Consider the following 18,447-nt stretch of genomic DNA (forward strand, 5'->3'; position numbering starts at 1 on the left):
ATGACATTACCAAACAAACCAAACTAGAACTGAACACGGTGAGATGGCAGCTTCACATTCTCTATATCTTCCTCCTCGATGTCAATCAAGTCTTTCAATTCAGTGGCAAAGTTTTTTCCTCATCTGGTATCAATTAAAGCCCTTTGAAGCTGCACTGAAACTGTAATTTTGACCTTCAACCATCTGGAGGCCATTGAAATTCACTATAAGGAGAATAATCCTGGAATGTTTTCATCAAAAACCTTAATTTCTTTTCGACTGACAAAAGAAAGACATGAACATCTTGGATGACATGGGGTGAGTAAATTATCAGGAAAAGTTTATTTAAAAGTGGACTAATTCTTTAACAACAAAGACTTTTCTTGCTATTGATTTAATAACAAATATGTGAAATATACATTTTTAATTAGACTGAAACTTTTAGCAATACTTTTGGTATTGAATGAATTGCATTTAATTTTGATGCATCTTTTACTTAAACTGATTCTTGAAGGATAACTTTACACATTTTATACCCATGTTTAGGATCAAATGAACTTGTTCACATTTTTATATTGGTGAAACACACTGAGATGAAATGTTTCAATTCAGACACATGAATGAACTCTGCTTTATGAACTCAAACAACATTTTTAACATTTGTGTTTGTATCATGTTTGTCACTTTGAGTTTTACTAGAAAGATTATCTGATAAAAATTGTTAGATTTCTATGCACTTTTGTGATTGTAGACAATGCAGCGTCTGAACAGGACTTTTATTTTGGAGTGAACACATGACGTCATAAGACTGCGCCGCGCTCCTGTATCTGTTGTGAGTACTGAATAAAGGTTTGTTTTAAGAATTTATGCTGTTTAAATCGATGAAGACAGTTAAATGATTTATGGATTTTTTTTACAAGCTTTGTGAAATATTAGTTTATTTACAATTTAATTTTGATTTATTTATCTAACTGTAGTGAAGGATATTTGTGTGAGTAAAACTCATAGGCTATCCACTGATGAGAAACAGTAAACCTGCGTCTCATTTCTCTATCTTTAAATCATAAATCAGTTTATCATGAACACGAGTTCAGTCTCTGGAGAGTAATGATGGAGAAACTGAACTTTTCAACTCCGAGTCAATTGAATCAAACACTTTGAGAAATGATTCAGTAAATCATGACTCATGCTGCTCAAACAGTGAACATGAACGAGAACAACAAACACTAACAAACTATCAAAACATGTTTTCATCAGTCATACATGCCTAAATATTACGTTTATTAATTTGCAGCGTTAGTGAGTGTTTTTTGTTGTTGTTTGAACAAGTTTATTTAAGACCATTAACTCAGTTAATTATTCCCTTCTTAAAGATGGAGTTTATTAAAGAGGAAACTGAAGAAAATAAGATTAAAGAGGAGAGTGAAGACATGAAGATTGAAGAAACATTCAGAGTGAAACATGAAGAAACTGAGGAACAAACAGGTTGGTTTTATTCTCACAGCTGAACTCAGTTATTTGATCATTACTAAAATGTCCAGCTCTACAGAAATAGAGAATATTTTGTGCAACATTAAACCCAATATCTTCTTCTGGATAAAGAACAAAGAAAGTATTTTTTTCTGTTCATGCTCAAAAGTGCTGTAGAATATTTAACATACTGAACATAAAAAGCTAGCCTGACTTCGTCATACTCATATTCTAGGCAGAATGTGAGTCTGATACTGCTCCATTGCACTTTAATTATGGGGCGGGCCTATCCGAACCAGTAAAAAAAAAACTCTGCACTCAATTGGATAGACCTACAACCAATCAGAGCAACGCAGTAAGTGACGTATGTTGAGTGATGCATAGTTGTCAACAGAGTTCAACTAACTGCACGCATGCACGCTGGAACTGGAAGAAGTAGGAAAGTGATGAGTGTAAACGATCTTTGCCGCTGTTGTAAAAATAAAATAATTAAGAATTCGCGGAGTACTTACAAGCACGAATAACATTTTTGAGAGAAACACAAAAGGTGCATGTATATACGAACAGGTTCTCTGTTTAGGATTAGATCTCGACAATAATTCGGTTGCTTCTTTTACTTGGTAAAGTAAAACGACCAAAGGAGAAACCACAATGACCACAGGGTTTTCATTGCGTCCTATCTTCTTAGCGACCATCGGAGCCAGCTGATAAATTAAACTTTTGCCGAATGCCGTTGGAAGGACGGCAAACACATCTTTCCCATCGACAAATGCCTTGATTGCGGTTCTTTGTTCGTCTTTTAAAATGAATGCGCTGTCGATTTCTTTTATTACAGACGTGATAGCGGATTCAAAACATCTTACTTCTCCAGCTGCAGTCATCGTTGGTGAAAACCAATTCAACCCAAGCGCTCTTTGATGACGTGGGTGGTTACGTAACCGCAGATAGTCTGTCCATCATCGATTAAAGCCCGCCCTGGCAATTTGATTGGCTCGGCCTTCTGGGAGCCGAGCATAATTACTCCACAATGGATCGAGTCCAGACCGAACTTCCCGTTCAAACAATGTTGTGGGCGGGGTTCGGGCTGGCACCCAGGCTAATAAAAAGCAGTAATTGAACATTAAATCAAGCAATAAAAATTAATTGAAACATTTTACATCAATAATCATTTCATGTGTGTCATATGGAGGAAAGTCAGCAGGGGAAATGTGTAAAACATTTTCAAGTAGAACCGAGTGAACTAATAATATTTGATGAAATCTGTGAAAAATATTCACCTTGTCATTTGTGGTACAGGTGCAGGTTAGAAATCAATGAGCAGATTGATGCTCGAGGTGAAATGGTGTGAAAATTACATATCATGATTATTGTGACAAAATTAACATGGTTATCATTTACATGTTTTGTTAAAGTTCAGAAATAAACTGAAATAAGTTCAAAAACAATGTTCAGTCCAAACTCGAATCCAAAGTTTTTGACGTCCACACTGTGTATCGCAGCTGTTCAGATCCGATTTGTGCGTTCATGCCACTCTTTCATTTTCTGGAATATCTGCATTGGTTTCATTGGATTCCATTGGTAGGCATAAGCCAAAAAAGCAACAAGAAGGGTTTGCAGTACAGATGTTGTCTTATTTACATCATGACATTGTGCAGCCGCGTGGCAGTAGGTATGGACGGCTTTATTCTGTGCTGTTGTCTTCACTGGTCTCAAAACATTGTCTCTGTTATATTGTCATGTTCTGTTTGTCCGGCACAACCTTGTTTCTGCAGCGACTTTAATCATGTTTCCTATAACAACGCCTGATGTGTGAATTTTATGTGGCGTGAGAGAGTCATATAGTCAAACACATTCAAAGCGTCTTTGCCAGGTGCAAGATCAAAAAAAATAATCGAATAATACAAAAAAGATCTGCTCACTGTTCTTCCTTTTATTTAGAAAAGGTTAAAAGTGGCAACATGCATATTCAAGCCTTTAAACATTCAAGACTTTACAGTATTTTCTGGAACATAAGTTGCATCTGACTGCAAGTCAGCTCCATATAGATTAAACAATCATGAACTTAGAGAGTAGCTAGACAGATTCTGCCAGTATTGGGCACTCGTTCAATGTAAATAGTGATAGACATCTGAGTTGACAAGATGGAGGGAAATCCAAGATGGATTTTTTATTAAAATGTGTCATAAAACAGAAATTAAGGGTGTATTCATACTAGGCGATCCGAACTGTGCCGAGCACTTTTGAACCCCCTAAAGGCCTGTGCACACCGCGACGAATATCGCACCTTTTTCGAGGCGTTTTTTGTGTTCATACCCAAGCGATTTTCACTGGTGATGTGCTGAGTGAATGTGCAAATTCACTCCCTGACAGTATGTGGCGCTGGTGCTTAACGGTAGTGCAAATAAACATATGTATGATATTAATAAAGTTAAAGATAAAAATGCAGATTTAAAATGGCATATATATGACATGAGAGATGGTAGTCTGAAATGGTACTCCAAATAAGTCACAATGACAGTAGTGCAGGTGAACGGTAGTGCAAATAAACATATTTATGAAATAGACATTCTCAACTATATTTCTCGAATATAAAAGATAAAACAAAACAAAACAAACAGCACCCATGACATGCGTCTCAATCAGCTCCCTTGTTCAGTAGTCAGGGCACTGATCAGGGAGTCGGCCACATTCATTTAAATGGTATACTGATACATGACCTAGGAAGCTAAGGAGCCGTTTTAGACCCAGGGATGGTTTGTAGGGGTCTTCTTCGTCTACTTACTTTCTCTTTGTCGTCTTGGTATCAATGTGTGCTCAGCAAGACCGTTTTGTGCTTGAGAGCCACCAAGTCGTGTTTTACTATAATTTCAGCATCTCCAGGCACATGAACAAATTAGCACCACTCTCATTGGTTGCCAGTTTTATAACGCGACGTGTCAAACAAACAAACAAAAAAAATTAATCAGAGGATTTTTTTAAAAAATGATGCTTTTACGCCTGGCGTTTTTCGTGTCGGTGTGCACACTCACATTGGTGACCTTTGTTTAGTCACGAGGAAATAAAGCTGGCGATAATCGCACACACGTTATTCGTCCCGGTGTGTACAGGCCTTAAGTCTGGTTCATTTTACTAGTGTAATTGTAATCCGTACCATGCCTTGGCCCACATGAAGAGGCACGGTTGGATTATGCTTGGGTGCAGTACGAATGTACTGAGATCAGTAACCACACCGGAGTACAGAGGAGCTTTTGAGTGAATTAATTTCAGTACATTTAGGTCTATAATGGATCCAGTTCTATCCCGCTTGATGAACATTAGTTTGCGGTTAAAGCTGCAAATTCAGTGTCAGCTCTCTTCTAACAAGATGGTGATCTTGACCAAATGTGATAAATAAAGGAGACATATAAAATGTGCAGTGGCGAGTCCCTCTGGTCCAGGTTTGAAAACCACTGGTGTTTTGAGTATAAGATCTATAGACAGGATGAGCAACTCTGGTCCTGGAGGGACACTATTCTGAAGAGTTTAGCTCCATCTCTGATCAAACACACCAGCAAAATTGCCTTCAGGACTGCTTGAAAATTACAGATAGGTAGGTTGATTTGGGATGAAACTTTACTCTGCAAAACAGTGGTCCTCCAGGACCAAAGTTGCCCATCCCTGATACATAGGATAGGATAGTGTATATATCATACATGTTGTTGGTTTTGATGTATTAAATGTCTAAATTGTTTTATGTCTGTTTTTGCCCTAGACCTAACGGTACTGAAAGAGGTGAGTCATGAAATTAATGAAATGGAAGAAGAGAAAAAACAATATGAAAAACCTGATTTCAAGACTGGGAAAAGATCAATACAGGCTAAAAGGACCTCCTTACAAAAAAGAGCTCAAAAGACTGGAAATAACAGTTATTTCATTTGCCAACAGTGTGGACAGAGTTTTGATCAACACAGAAACCTTCACGTTCACTTGAAAGTTCATGCTAGAGAGAGCCCCATCACTTGCCAACAGTGTGGAAAGAGTTTCACACTTAAAGAAAACCTTCTAGTCCACTTGAGAATCCATAGTGAAGAAAAGCCTTTCACGTGCCAACAGTGTGGAAAGAGTTTCGCTGTGAAAGTAAACCTTCAAGTACACATGAGAATTCACACTGGAGAGAAACCTTTTACCTGCCAGCAATGTGGACAGAGATTCACTGTAAAAGGAAACCTTATAGCCCACATGAGAATTCACACTGGAGAAAAGCCTTACACCTGCCAACAATGTGGACAGAGTTTCAGTCAAAAGGGAAGCCTTACAGCCCACATGAGAATTCACACTGGAGAGAGTCCATTCACCTGTAACCAGTGCGGACAGAGTTTCAGTCAAAAGGGAAACCTTAATGAACACATGAGAATTCACACTGGAGAAAAGCCATACACCTGCCAACAATGTGGAAAGAGTTTCACACATGAAAGAAGCCTTAAAGGCCACATGAGAATTCACACTGGAGAGAAACCTTTCACCTGCCAACAATGTGGAAAGAGTTTCACACATAAAATAAGCCTTAACGTCCACATGAGAATTCACACTGGAGAAAAGCCTTACACCTGCCAACAATGTGGAAAGAGTTTCACACATAAAATAAGCCTTAACGTCCACATGAGAATTCACACTGGAGAAAAACCTTACACCTGCCAACAATGTGGAAAGAGTTTCACACATAAAAGAAGCCTTACAGACCACATGAGAATTCACACTGGAGAAAAGCCTTACACCTGCCAACAATGTGGACAGTGTTTCAGTCAAAAGGCAAGCCTTATAGTCCACATGAGAATTCACACTGGAGAGAAACCTTTCACCTGCCAACAGTGTGGACAGAGTTTCAGATTTAAAGGTAACCTTAAGAGACACATGAGAACTCACACTTGAGAAAAGCCTTAGATCTGCCAAGAGTGTGGACAGAGTTTCAGTGTAAAAGGAAATCTTACAGCCCACATGAGTGTTCACACTGGAGAGAGCTCATTCACCTGTAAACAGTGTGGAAAGAGTTTCAGGCAAAAATGAAAACTTATAATCCACATGCGAGTTCACACTGGAGAAAAACCTTAAACCTGCCAAGAGTGTGTGAAGAATTTCAATGAGACAGGAAACCTTATAGTCCACATGAGAATTCATACTGGAAAGAAACCTTTCACCTGCCAGCAATGTGGAAAGAGTTTCAGATTTAAAGGTAACCTTAAGGGCTACATTAGCACTCACACTGGAGAAAAGCCCTACACCTGCACTGTGTGGGAATGGCTTCACACAAGAACAAAGCCTTAGGGAACACATGAATATTCACACTGGAGAGAAGCCATCAGTGTAGAAAGAGTTTCAGACATAAATTGACCCTTTATTCCCACATGAAAATTCACACTGGAGAGAAGCCTTTTACAATGTGGTCAGGCCACATGAAGATTCACTCGAAAGAGAACTGTTTTATAAGTCGTCACTGTGGAAAAAGCAGAGGTGTAAAGAGTACCTGAAAACCATACTTGAATAAAAGTACAGATACCTTGCAGCGAAAATGACTCTTTTACAAGTTTCAAGTCACCAATTCTACTACAACTTAAGTAAAGATCTTAGAGTATCTGATTTTAATAAGTACTTAAAGGGTCATGAAACCCAAGAACACATTTTTTTTTTGAGCTGTGAACAGATATACATAGACTGCACATCATTGAAAACACTAAAGGTACTCATTAATTTTATTTAACACTCTGAGGTCTGAGGTATCGCGGCGATACCGCCTCGTTTTTTTTTTCTTACCAGTGTGAAAGCGACTCAAAATACTCTGCCAGTGTTCCACATACAATTAAGAGTCATACACCATTTTAATCTGTGGAATATCTTCTTTTATTTGTGTACACAGAGCAAAATAAAGAAAACAAACATGATGTGTGATCTGTCTTCTCCCTCTGAACGAAATCCAATCTGATAGTTCTCAGAAAATGAACTGTAACTTAGTGAATACTAATCACAAAAAAATTAGACTTGTCTAAAGAAAAGTTGAAATGTCAGGTTTTAAATCGTCAAAACAGTCAAATCGAAAACAAATATTCTGTTTATGTAATCTGTATGAAAAGAGAGCCATGTCAGAAGTCCGTGATTCATCTCATTATCTGCTAATGCGGCCACGCCCACGGAGCCAGCGTTCTTTTTATGTTGTTTAAGGCAAGCGCGAGCTTTTGGGGCGTGGAGCACCAGATTTAAAGGGGCCGCACAGCATAAATCGGCTCATTTATAATGATGCCCCAAAATAGGCAGTTAAAAAAATTAATAAAAAAAAAATCTATGGGGTATTTTGAGCTGAAACTTCACAGACACATTCAGGAGACACCTTAGACTTATATTACATCTTTTGAAAAGGGGTTTTAGGGCACCTTTAAATATTATTCTCCCTTGTGCTTGTGAATTTGTTGTCATTTTCTCTGTGCTCATATATTAATATTCATTATTCTGTATAATGAGTGTGTTCTATGTCTGTGCTTCTTTGGTTGTTCTCTTAGGTTATTCTCAGGATTTAACCGCTAAAACTAATTTTCAGGTGACTGAATACCTTAATTCCAGTAGTGGCCCGCCTGTGATAAAACACACTCTGGCTGAAAACAGATAACGAGCTTTCAGTCGAGACTGGCCCAAATATAAAAATTTGTCTGTTGGCTGTACAGTCTACACAGCTCTGGCCCATTATCTTTTCACAGACTCTGACAATAAGTTGATGTTGGCGCATTTAAACGTGAAACGGCCCAAAAGTGCTTGCTAACTGGGGGCCCACCTATTACAAAATGAACTTGGCAGAAAGATCTATACAGAATATAAGGACCTGCCGCGAATACAACAATTTCAGCCGAGACTGTTTCAAAACACTGCTTCAAGAAGCTTTGATGCTTTACGAATCTTTTGTTTCGAATCAGTGCTTCGGAGTGCGTATCAAACTGCCAAAGTCAAACAATTATGACATAACGAAGCCTTGTTTACTGAAATCATGTGGATTTGCTGCTCCGAACCACTGATTCGAAACAAAAGATTCATGAAGCAGTGTTTTGAAATCGTCCATCACTAAATATTGTTGAATAAAGGTTTTTTTTTTTTTTTTTGGTGCACAAAAAGTATAATCATCACTTTATAATATTAAGGTTTGAAAGCTGTAAATCTCTACATTTATATTAAGTTGCCATGAGTTTGCCTACTCATATAAGATTCCTCTGAACAAGTCCACCATGACCTTCAGACTTTCGAACCCTGTGAAGAGCACAGAGATCCGAGCCTTGCGTTTAAGTTCTGGATGCTGTGGCCTGTACTTGTTGAAGAACTTTTATTCTGGTCATTTCTTGAACCATCATTTCTATCAAGCACTTGAAAACACACACATAAGGATATTGTTTCACTGCTGATTTGCTCCTTGCTAAATAAAACCTAACCTCTCTAAATTGTGGATTAAAAGGCAGCACATTACTACATACAGCATTACAGCTCACAAGCAAAGCACTCACTACAGATTAACAGTACAGCAGTACATTAAAAATACTTAACATAAACTGGTTTAGATTACATGATTTGTATTACCTGTATTTATGTTCTTCACTTGGATCCAACACATAATAGTAGTGCACCATCAGTACATCCAGGAGTTCATTCAGCCTGTTGCACACCTCCAGCATCTGAAGAAATCTGTTGCCGATTGGTCTGATCATGCTCTTGGGAGGGAGATGGAGCAGACTCTGAAAAATCTCCTTCTGTTTTGGTGACTTCTTAATATCATAATATACATCAGAGCAGAAATCTTCAACTTCCAAAGTGAATGGGCTCATGAGCACCTTGGCAGCATTGGAAACCATATGGACAGTGACTCTAGATATATCTAGGAGGTAAGGGTTCTCCTTCCTAGCTTGTGTCTCAAGTCCAGTCTTCTTTCCCCTCATGACTGCACAATTGTCCAGTAGAATATTGGTGACTTTAATGGACTGTGGCAAAGTGGAAAACTGTTCTGTGGTCAGATGAATCAAAATTTGAAGTTCTTTTTGGAAAACTAGAATGCCATGTCATCCGGACTAAAGAGGTCAAGGACAAAGTTGTCATCAGCGCTCAGTTCAGAAGCCTGCATCTCTGATGGTATGGGAATGCATGAGTGCGTGTGGCATGGGCAGCTTACACATCTGGAAAGGCACCATCAATGCTGAAAGGTATATCCAAGTTCTAGAACAACATATGCTCCCATCCAGACGTCGTCTCTTTCAGGGAAGACCTTGCATTTTCCAACATGACAATGCCAGACCACATACTGCATCAATTACAACATCATGGCTGCGTAGAAGAAGGATCCGGGTACTGAAATGGCCAGCCTGCAGTCCAGATCTTTCACCCATAGAAAACATTTGGTGCGTCATAAAGAGGAAGATGCGACAAAGAAGACCTAAGACAGTTGAGCAACTAGAAGCCTGTATTAGACAAGAATGGGACAACCTTCCTATTCCTAAACTTGAGCAACTTGTCTCCTCAGTCTCCAGACGATTGCAGACTGTTATAAAAAGAGGGGATGCCACACAGTGGTAAACATGGCCTTGTTCCAACTTTTTTGAGATGTGTTGATGCCATGAAATTTAAAATCAACTTATTTTTCCCTTAAAATTATACATTTTCTCAGTTTAAACATTTGATATGTCATCTATGTTGTATTCTGAATAAAATATTGAAATTTGAAACATTGCATTCTGTTTTTATTCACAATTTGTACAGTGTCACAACTTTTTTGGAATCAGGTTTGTACATAGAAAGGAGGAAAGCCCCTCTCTTTCCGTATGATGCTGCCAGTCACATCTAGATAAACAGTGTCTTCCTGGCATCGCTCCTGATGTATTTAGATTCCCCTGTGTGAAAAACTTAGAACACCTTTTGGGTTATTATTTTCTGGAGGACCTCATCAGGACTGTCTTTTTTCTTCTTGAGCATTATCTGAAGACTTATTATTTCATTACTGTGCTGCTGGCTTCTCTGACGAGCTTCCCACGATATGGTTTTGAGCCTCATCCTTACAGCCAGACTCCATTACATCCTTAGGCATTTTGTTGCTTGTGGGAGCTGTCCTTGTAAGTCTTGGCCCAGTGTGTTTCTGTCATGTGCTCTAACAGGTCTTCTTTTTAATTGGGTGAAGTTCCCAGATAGCAAAAATCATCTGGCCCAGACCATTCATAAGTTCTGGTCCAGATCCGCGCAACGGACTTGGGCCGGTGTCTTTTGGCACAACGGGCCAATACCGGCACAGATCTGTTTTTACACATCCGGACCAGCACTGGGCCATCTCCGGACCAGATGCGGATTCCTATATGGGGATTTGGCCCAAGTGTGGGCCAGATCTGGTCCAGCTCTTTTCTGGATCTGGCCCAGTATTACACCAGATCTGGGCCAGCTCATTTTTTAGAAACACACGCACACACTCTCTCTCTCTCCTTCAAGCAACTTTGTCTCATATGCATCATCTCGTATGATTAAACATCTTGTATTATGTTACTGATATTTTTTCTCTGAAGTTTCAACATGAAAGTCTTAGACAACAAAAAGTTAAAGTACTGATTTAAATGTACAGACACTTACTGTACTGAACTTTTCTTTACAGTAAAATAACACCTGATAATCTAGTATAAACACTAAGTCAGCAACTACTTCCCTGTAAACATACACTCCAAATAAAATTGGACAAAGTAAATGCATTTAGTTTTGATCATTTTTGAACTCAACTCAAAGTTCATATAAACCACTTAAAGTCTCTATTCACAAAGCTACACAAAAAGTTAAACAATCTCAGAACTTTAATTAAAGTATATATGAAAGAATACATTACAACACATTACAAGAACACACATTACAAAAAGCTGTGTAGTGACAAGTGTAACCCCTCCGACCCAGGTCCTTCTCACCCCGCTCTGCGCGGGTCTCGGGCGTGGGAGTCGGACGCTCTAACAAGGAGGCTAAAGGCTGCAACCTCTAGCGTCAGTCGCTAGAGCATCTCTTGAGATCAGAGGAGTGAGGTTTACTCGCACAGCAACTACTAGCTGGCCTCCGTTACACAAGTCTTGGGAAAAACAATGAGAAAATGTCCAGAAAGAGGCAGCCAAAAGCTGCAAAGAACATTTAAAAAAAAAAAAATCCAAAGTTAATGAACTGGAAACACATGAAGAACCAGGGTAGGAATGCCATGGAACTACTTCATGCTGTTTAATTACCATGTGACATCTGAAAACAAAAGAACAAGAAGAAAGCCGAGTTTTGTCGAGTTCCATTAAAGCAAGAGCCAGGAGATTGACTGTAAATGGATTAGTTGAGTTATATTGTCTGTATTTGGGCTATTTTACTAAACCTAGCACAAAAAAATATGATATTATGACACTGCTTTTTTTCTATAAACTAGTCTTCAAGTCCAAACTCACAGACAGCAACATAGCAGGCTTGTTCGAGATGCATCGTTACTGCACAGACCTATTGGTGTGACGCATGAAATTACAGCGAGAGCGTTTGGAGAGAATACAACTAGGGCTGTGACAGTGGCAAATTTTACTACCGCGGTGGTAAATCACCAACAACCGCTGGTGTTGCGGTGGTGGGGTCCGAAGGGGGGGGGGGGGGTGGGGTGGGGTTTGGTTGAATGCATACATATACATATAATATATAATATATATATATATATATCAGAGGTTTGTGTTAGATTTGTGTTTCGCTGTCATTTTGATGGATAGGATCATAAAAAAAATCCATCATAATCAATAATTACATGTTATGTGGATTTTTATATTTTAATAAGACATTTAATAGCTTCTGATTTCGTCCACAATTTCATTTTTATTCATTCTTACAGGATAAGCAAATAGGAATAGATATGCATTTATTTATATTATGAAAACAAAGTTAAAGTGTTCTTCTCAGTTTTCATCTTGAACACTTGTCACAGATTGTGAGTGAATGCGATCATCCTTTCCTCTTTACTACTGTACAGAACGAAACAAACATGAATGAAAATCAAAAAAATATGTTGAAAGAAAAAACAGGTATATCAATGCTTTAAATATTAATTTTAAAATAGCTACAGACCTGTTTCTCTCCTTATATCAGTCTTATTTTTTCAGTTTAATAAAAAGATTTGATAAGGACACACTTTATTTCTTTTTTTGTAGCTGTGTGAAACCTGTAAACAAGCATACATTAGGCACTATATAGTTATACTATAATCTTGTAAAAAAGAGAATACTCAAAAAAAATACTTGTTTACAGACAAAAAATGGAAAGGAATTTAAAGAATTAAACTGCACAAAATGATACTTAACAAATGATATTGCAACAAAACAGTATTAGGTCAAAAAAACTATTAGAACAGTAGCAAAATTTAGAATCAAATATATATCTTGCATTACTATGTAAAATGAGGTAGTGCATTGAATTTTTAAAGTAGAAATTCAAATTTGAATTGTAATAGTGCAACATTATAATGTATTTATATTGAGGTCAAAAAAAAAAAGGTGCTACAGCCTATTTGGTATAAATCCTGTGTATTGGCCTTGAGGATCAGAATATTTCTCTCTAATACTCCAAACACAACAACTTGGTATGACCACTCTATGGCCCCCACCTAAAGCACCATACTGCCAAACTACATACTGCCTGTACGCAGCATAGCGAGACTCTCGATTGTCAGTGCCTGGTTCAGCAGAGTCCTCCAAGGCCGGAATATCATTACGTGTGTCCCTGACCAACCTCAAAACTGATGGATTGAGACACAGAAGTTCAAAGGTAGCTGTCCTGCTTATACACCTCTCTGGTCACTGGCCACAACATTTTCTTTCCAGGTCTGTGGGCATTTCTCTGCAGTTGTTGCAGGTACACCAGTGTAGTGATGATGCTGAAGGAATTGTTTTTGGGCTAAAACATCAAACATTATAGCAGGATGCTGTACTAAAACGTCTTGAAGGATCTCTCCCTGTTGGCTGAAGTCTAGGTCATTCACTGCAGACTAAAAATGCATCACTATGATGTCAGACAGATGGCGTAATAATTTTTTAAAGTGTACTATAAAAAAACAAACAAACCTGTATCTCTGTTAACCTCTGCTGTGACAGGTCTGCCGCTCTCCTTGCATCATCTTCTGAAACCAGGCCTCTTCCTCTCCCTCTACCACTGCCCACATCATCATCATCAGATATCTCTGGGTCAAAGCTTTGTGTCCTGCAAAAGAACAGAGTCTTGAATGGTGCACAATGGTAATGAAACACATGTATGTGACTGAAATTAGATTATATTCTAGTTTTAAATATGCATCTGATTACAGATACCTGTATCATTAGACAAGTAACTGTTTGAAAGTTTGTATTTCAAACAGACAAAGGAAAAAAAAAATTTGGTATGACGTTTAGAGATTAGACTGCACAGAAATGGAAATCTACAGGTAGCCCTAATATACATTAAATGTAGTCACGCAATGCTGGTGTTTTTAACATTAGCAATTCAAGAAAAAAGTAACATTCGGTGGTAGGGCTGGGCGATATATCGATGCGATTGTCACGCGCATTTCGTCAAGCCGGTTCCCTGATTACCGAAATCGACACCTGTTTCAAATGGAGCGCCTTAATAGAAAGAGCTTGCGATTCGCCCAGCCCTAGTTTGACGTGATATGAACTAAGCAATGAGATTTAATCAGCAAGATTTTGCAGCTTTTTTTTTTTTTTTTTTTGCATTTTGGTGAAAATTCTTGCTCGTTCATGTTGGTCATACTTCCAAAAAGTAGAATTAGTGATTCAGAGGGAGAGTTTCCACACCGGTGCGGTGACTGACAGCCTCACATTCTCCTCAAAACATTAGATTCATCCGCGCTGAGTCGTCAATGCACAGCCCACGTAAAAAATGATAATTCCATGAATAACTGCAATTGCAGTTTGTGAACAGAGATGGCAACAAAGAGGAAAAACTGCGGACTTTAAATTGGTGAAAGGGTAATCACCTATATACACTGTATATGCATGTATATATATTTCATATATATTTATATACACATATGTGTGTGTGTAACTCGCACTTGTGTGTCATGTTGATATATTGTAACAATGTATACGCATAATATAACACATTTGTGTCTTGCATTTATGTAAAATGAAAAATAAAATGTATTCACACTTAAATTGAACCAATGTAATGGAACCAACTATTTAATCCTATAACCTGCAATGCACCACCTCATATCTCCTACTAGGAAAATGTCACATCCATGAAATTCACCCCACTTAATTTGCATCAGTCATATTACTGCTGTTCATAACATTAACCAAGGATAGTCATGTGCATTTGATCTGATATAACTGAAGTACATAGATATGAGATGCATTATGAAAATGCTTGGCTGAAGAAAATTTCTTTAAAGGATTAGTTCACTTTCAAATAAACATTTCCTGACAATTTACTTTATTGTCCAAAATTATATGGCCACGTGGAATAGCAGAGACAAAGAGACCCATAGCCCTCAAACAGACTTTCCTGAATTAATTTATAGATGAACTGATCTAGAAATTAACATGCATTCCAGGGCATTGTGTTTATGTTTATGACTGTTTTGTGTAGTGTCTTTTGGATTATATTTCTTTTATCCATATTTTATGACAAGAGCCAATGGTTAATATACACTAACCTATACAAAGTATTGTGTATATGATATACTGATACCTGTGCAACATATCAGTATTACAAGAATCTTTAATAATTAAAAAAACAACAACATTCTCTTAGAATAATCAATACTGAGTGTTCACAGAATGAACTGATTTATTGATTGTAATTCTAATGTAGCTACAATGCTGCTAGCTGTAGGTGTGATTGGCAAACAAAACACACCTGGGAACAACCAGGAAGTAATCCAGAAAATACACAAATGACTACAAAACGTGTGGCAAAACGGGTATTTATATACAAGGGGTGATTGACAAACAAAATACACCTGGGAACAATCAGGATATATTCAAAAAGAAAAATACAAAGGACTACAAACTACAAAACATGAACTGGAGACTGAGGAGGATTAGAGAGCCAGGGCAGACGACAAAATTATTTACAAACAGGACACAAGTACTCCTTATCCAAAGGAGGCCTCTGCACACAATCGTGGTGCTACCATCTGTGGCAGCCATCACAGCAAACCTGAGAAAACAGGGATGTGTTAATGACGGTTAACTGACTGTTCTGATAACAACTTGAATTTTCTAAATCACATGTTGTATAATTGAAAGTAATCATACATTTCAACACTATGAGTACAATATTAATCATGCCTTTATTAGTAGATGCTGATGATACAGAACATTTTTATAATTACTATGGCAACCCTTAGAAATTCAAGAGGAATACCAGGGGAATGATCCATTTAATTTTTTTTACATTTAGCAATGTAAACAATTTACCCATTGTGCTTCACTCTGCTCCGGCATCCCACAATAAAAGCACAGGCTGCTTAGATCATCTGTTAAGACAAACAGTATTCAACAAATATGCTCAACTTTCAGACTAATGCAATTTATATGGCACAGTACTAATTCACTGGCGTATAGTTGCATATTTATGCTATAAAATGCATAAAACCAACAACATGAATTGATTGACAATGTTGAGCCAAAAGGAAACAGACCAGATTCTCTCAGGAGGGAAGTGGCTATGTCCAGCCTCAACTTGTCCACTGCCTTCTGGGAAGTGGCAAGATTTATAGCCTCGTCCTGTAAAATCTTCTCTGCAAACTGAAGAGAACTTTGATTAGCAGAATAGCACAAGGAATACATGGCTTATTTTTCCCCACTAATTGATTACAAACCAATCAAACATTAAATTGAATTAATTTCATATAGTGTACATATAGTATTAGCATATTAAATAAAACCTCCATCAGGATGAATAAATGCAGGTCAAGGTCTTCACTCTGATTGATACTGATGGTAACCATATTTCACTTTTAACTCACTTTTAAGGCCAGGACGCCACAGTATGTGTATTTATTGTAAGGGATTCAGGTTACCATTAGGAACACATGATTGTATTATTTTGTAATTTTAGACATTACACAATGAGTGAGGAAAAGAGAGAGAAAGAAAGGCAATATCTGAGATCTTGGAGAGCTGCCAAACGTGTTTTTAAAAAAACAGGGAAAAAAAACACATAAGTAAATCATCCAGAACAAGTCCCAGTGTGTCAGACTGACTCTGATGATGCATTAAGTTCTGCAGAAGACCACCTGTCCACTGGAACATCATGTGCACGGGAAGAAAGTGACTGGGATGATAACTTCGTGGAAGACATGGACCTTGATGATAATGACACGACTGTCCAGGAAGACCTGACTGACATGGAAGAAGACAAATCATCACTGGCAACAGATCTGACAACCTGGGCATCCAAATCCCAAGTCAAAAATAATGCCGTTGACCATCTGTCCTTCAGCAACACAGGCCACACTGACCTTCCATCCACTGCACGTACTTTGCTGAAAACACCAAGACATCTAGCAACCATACAGAAATCTGGAATGGAATATTCTCCATCAAAAGTTTTCCCTACAACATTAACTTGTGGAAACAACCGGCCAAATGATCGGCATTTTTTAGAGGATTTTGTAGCAGACCTCGAAGTCCTCCTGTCTAGCGGGATTCAATGCAAAGGTAAAAAACAGCATAAATGTTCTCTGCATAGTCTGCGATGCTCCAGCGAAGGCTTTTGTCCGGGGCACAAAGCTATACTCTGGCTATTATGGCTGCCGATAAGTGTGACCAAAAGGGTGAATGGTTCAACAGAGTGACCTTTCAGGACACTGAAAACATTATGGGGCTCTAGGTTGTTGCAGCTTAAACAAAAAAAACACCAAAAAACATGTACCTGATAGTGGAGTTTGATAAAAGATAAAAAATGTTAGATAAAAAAGTTTGTTGAGACAAAACTTTAAGAAAGTTAAAACTTCCAGAAAGTTTGAATGTTTGAGGTAGTTTTAAGAGTTTGAAGTTTGAAAGTTTAAGGTTTAGTAATAGATAGATACAATTTTGACAAAGTAAAACTCGGCCCTCTATTCAATATTCACTTGGAAATAAGTCACAACACTGGAGAAAAGTCGTTTGCAACTTCCGGTTCACGCAGTCTTTAAAATACTTTAGTGTTTTGTGTTTTTATAGTTTTATAATACTGTAAAATAATTTGTAAGAAGCCTACATGATGACATCATAAAAATGTGGCATCTGATTCGTGCTTATTCAGTTTGCCCAGACTTGAGATGAGAACAGAAAATTGATCCAGAAACGTGCAGGCTGCCAGCTTTCCATAATCTGCTATAATGTTGAAATAAATGTTCTTACTACACCTTGACAAGTTCTGTTACTGATTACATTTCTGACTACATTTAAAATCAAAACATATTGATCTTTTAATAATTGCTAAAATGTTCTAAATTTAACTTCCAAATAAGTGTCCAATAATTGATTAGGCCTAATAAATATTTGATTGCTGAATATTGTACCCTAATTGAAGAAGCTGTTTACTAGGATCATGGTTTTGCATACCATTGCATGAATGACTGCCTGACACATAATATATTATTATATTTAATCTATAATCATAATATATTATTATATTTTATCTAATTAATCATTTGATTGTTATGATTAACAATCAAATGATTAATTAGCTAGAAACTAGTTGCTATGAACAGGTGTCATCAGTTGTCTTCTTATGAAAGACGTGTTTGTCACTGATGCAAAGAAGGCCCTTCCTTACCAAACACCAAATAACTAAATTAGGATACAATTATGAGTTACTCCCCATTTTTCAGATTTATGGCATGACTGGCAGAGAAAATATGTTATATCAAACATTGTTCACTTAATCATCTGAGTCATGGTGAAGAGATAGACAAAATAGGCCAATTGATGGAAGGTTTGTGAAGAAATTTCATGCTCCATTGTAAAAGTGTTTTTA

The 18,447-nt window shown here is 37.6% G+C and overlaps 1 protein-coding gene across 1 annotated transcript; it reads left to right on the forward strand.

Annotated features, from left to right (window-relative positions):
- Positions 1-1,274: 1,274 nt before the first annotated feature.
- On the forward strand, positions 1,275-8,083 carry LOC125261669 (gastrula zinc finger protein XlCGF7.1-like). The gene is made up of 3 exons (XM_048180227.1): positions 1,275-1,464; positions 5,201-5,914; positions 7,977-8,083. The coding sequence occupies exons 1-3, from the start codon at positions 1,353-1,355 to the stop codon at positions 8,081-8,083; spliced, it is 933 nt and encodes a 310-aa protein (XP_048036184.1). The 5' UTR covers positions 1,275-1,352.
- The last annotated feature ends 10,364 nt before the right edge of the window (positions 8,084-18,447 follow it).

The sequence above is a fragment of the Megalobrama amblycephala genome, unplaced genomic scaffold (genome assembly GCF_018812025.1).
Source record: "Megalobrama amblycephala isolate DHTTF-2021 unplaced genomic scaffold, ASM1881202v1 scaffold457, whole genome shotgun sequence".
Classification (NCBI taxonomy): Eukaryota; Metazoa; Chordata; class Actinopteri; order Cypriniformes; family Xenocyprididae; genus Megalobrama; species Megalobrama amblycephala.

What these genes read in the sequence shown, in the direction of transcription:
- LOC125261669 (XM_048180227.1), top strand. Translation starts at nt 1,353, where the DNA reads ATGGAGTTTATTAAAGAGGAAACTGAAGAAAATAAGATTAAAGAGGAG. An exon ending in AGAAACTGAGGAACAAACAG is followed by an intron (nt 1,465 to 5,200) that starts GTTGGTTTTATT and finishes TTTTTGCCCTAG; the next exon opens with ACCTAACGGTACTGAAAGAG. An exon ending in ACATGAAAGAAGCCTTAAAG is followed by an intron (nt 5,915 to 7,976) that starts GCCACATGAGAA and finishes TTGTTCTCTTAG; the next exon opens with GTTATTCTCAGGATTTAACC.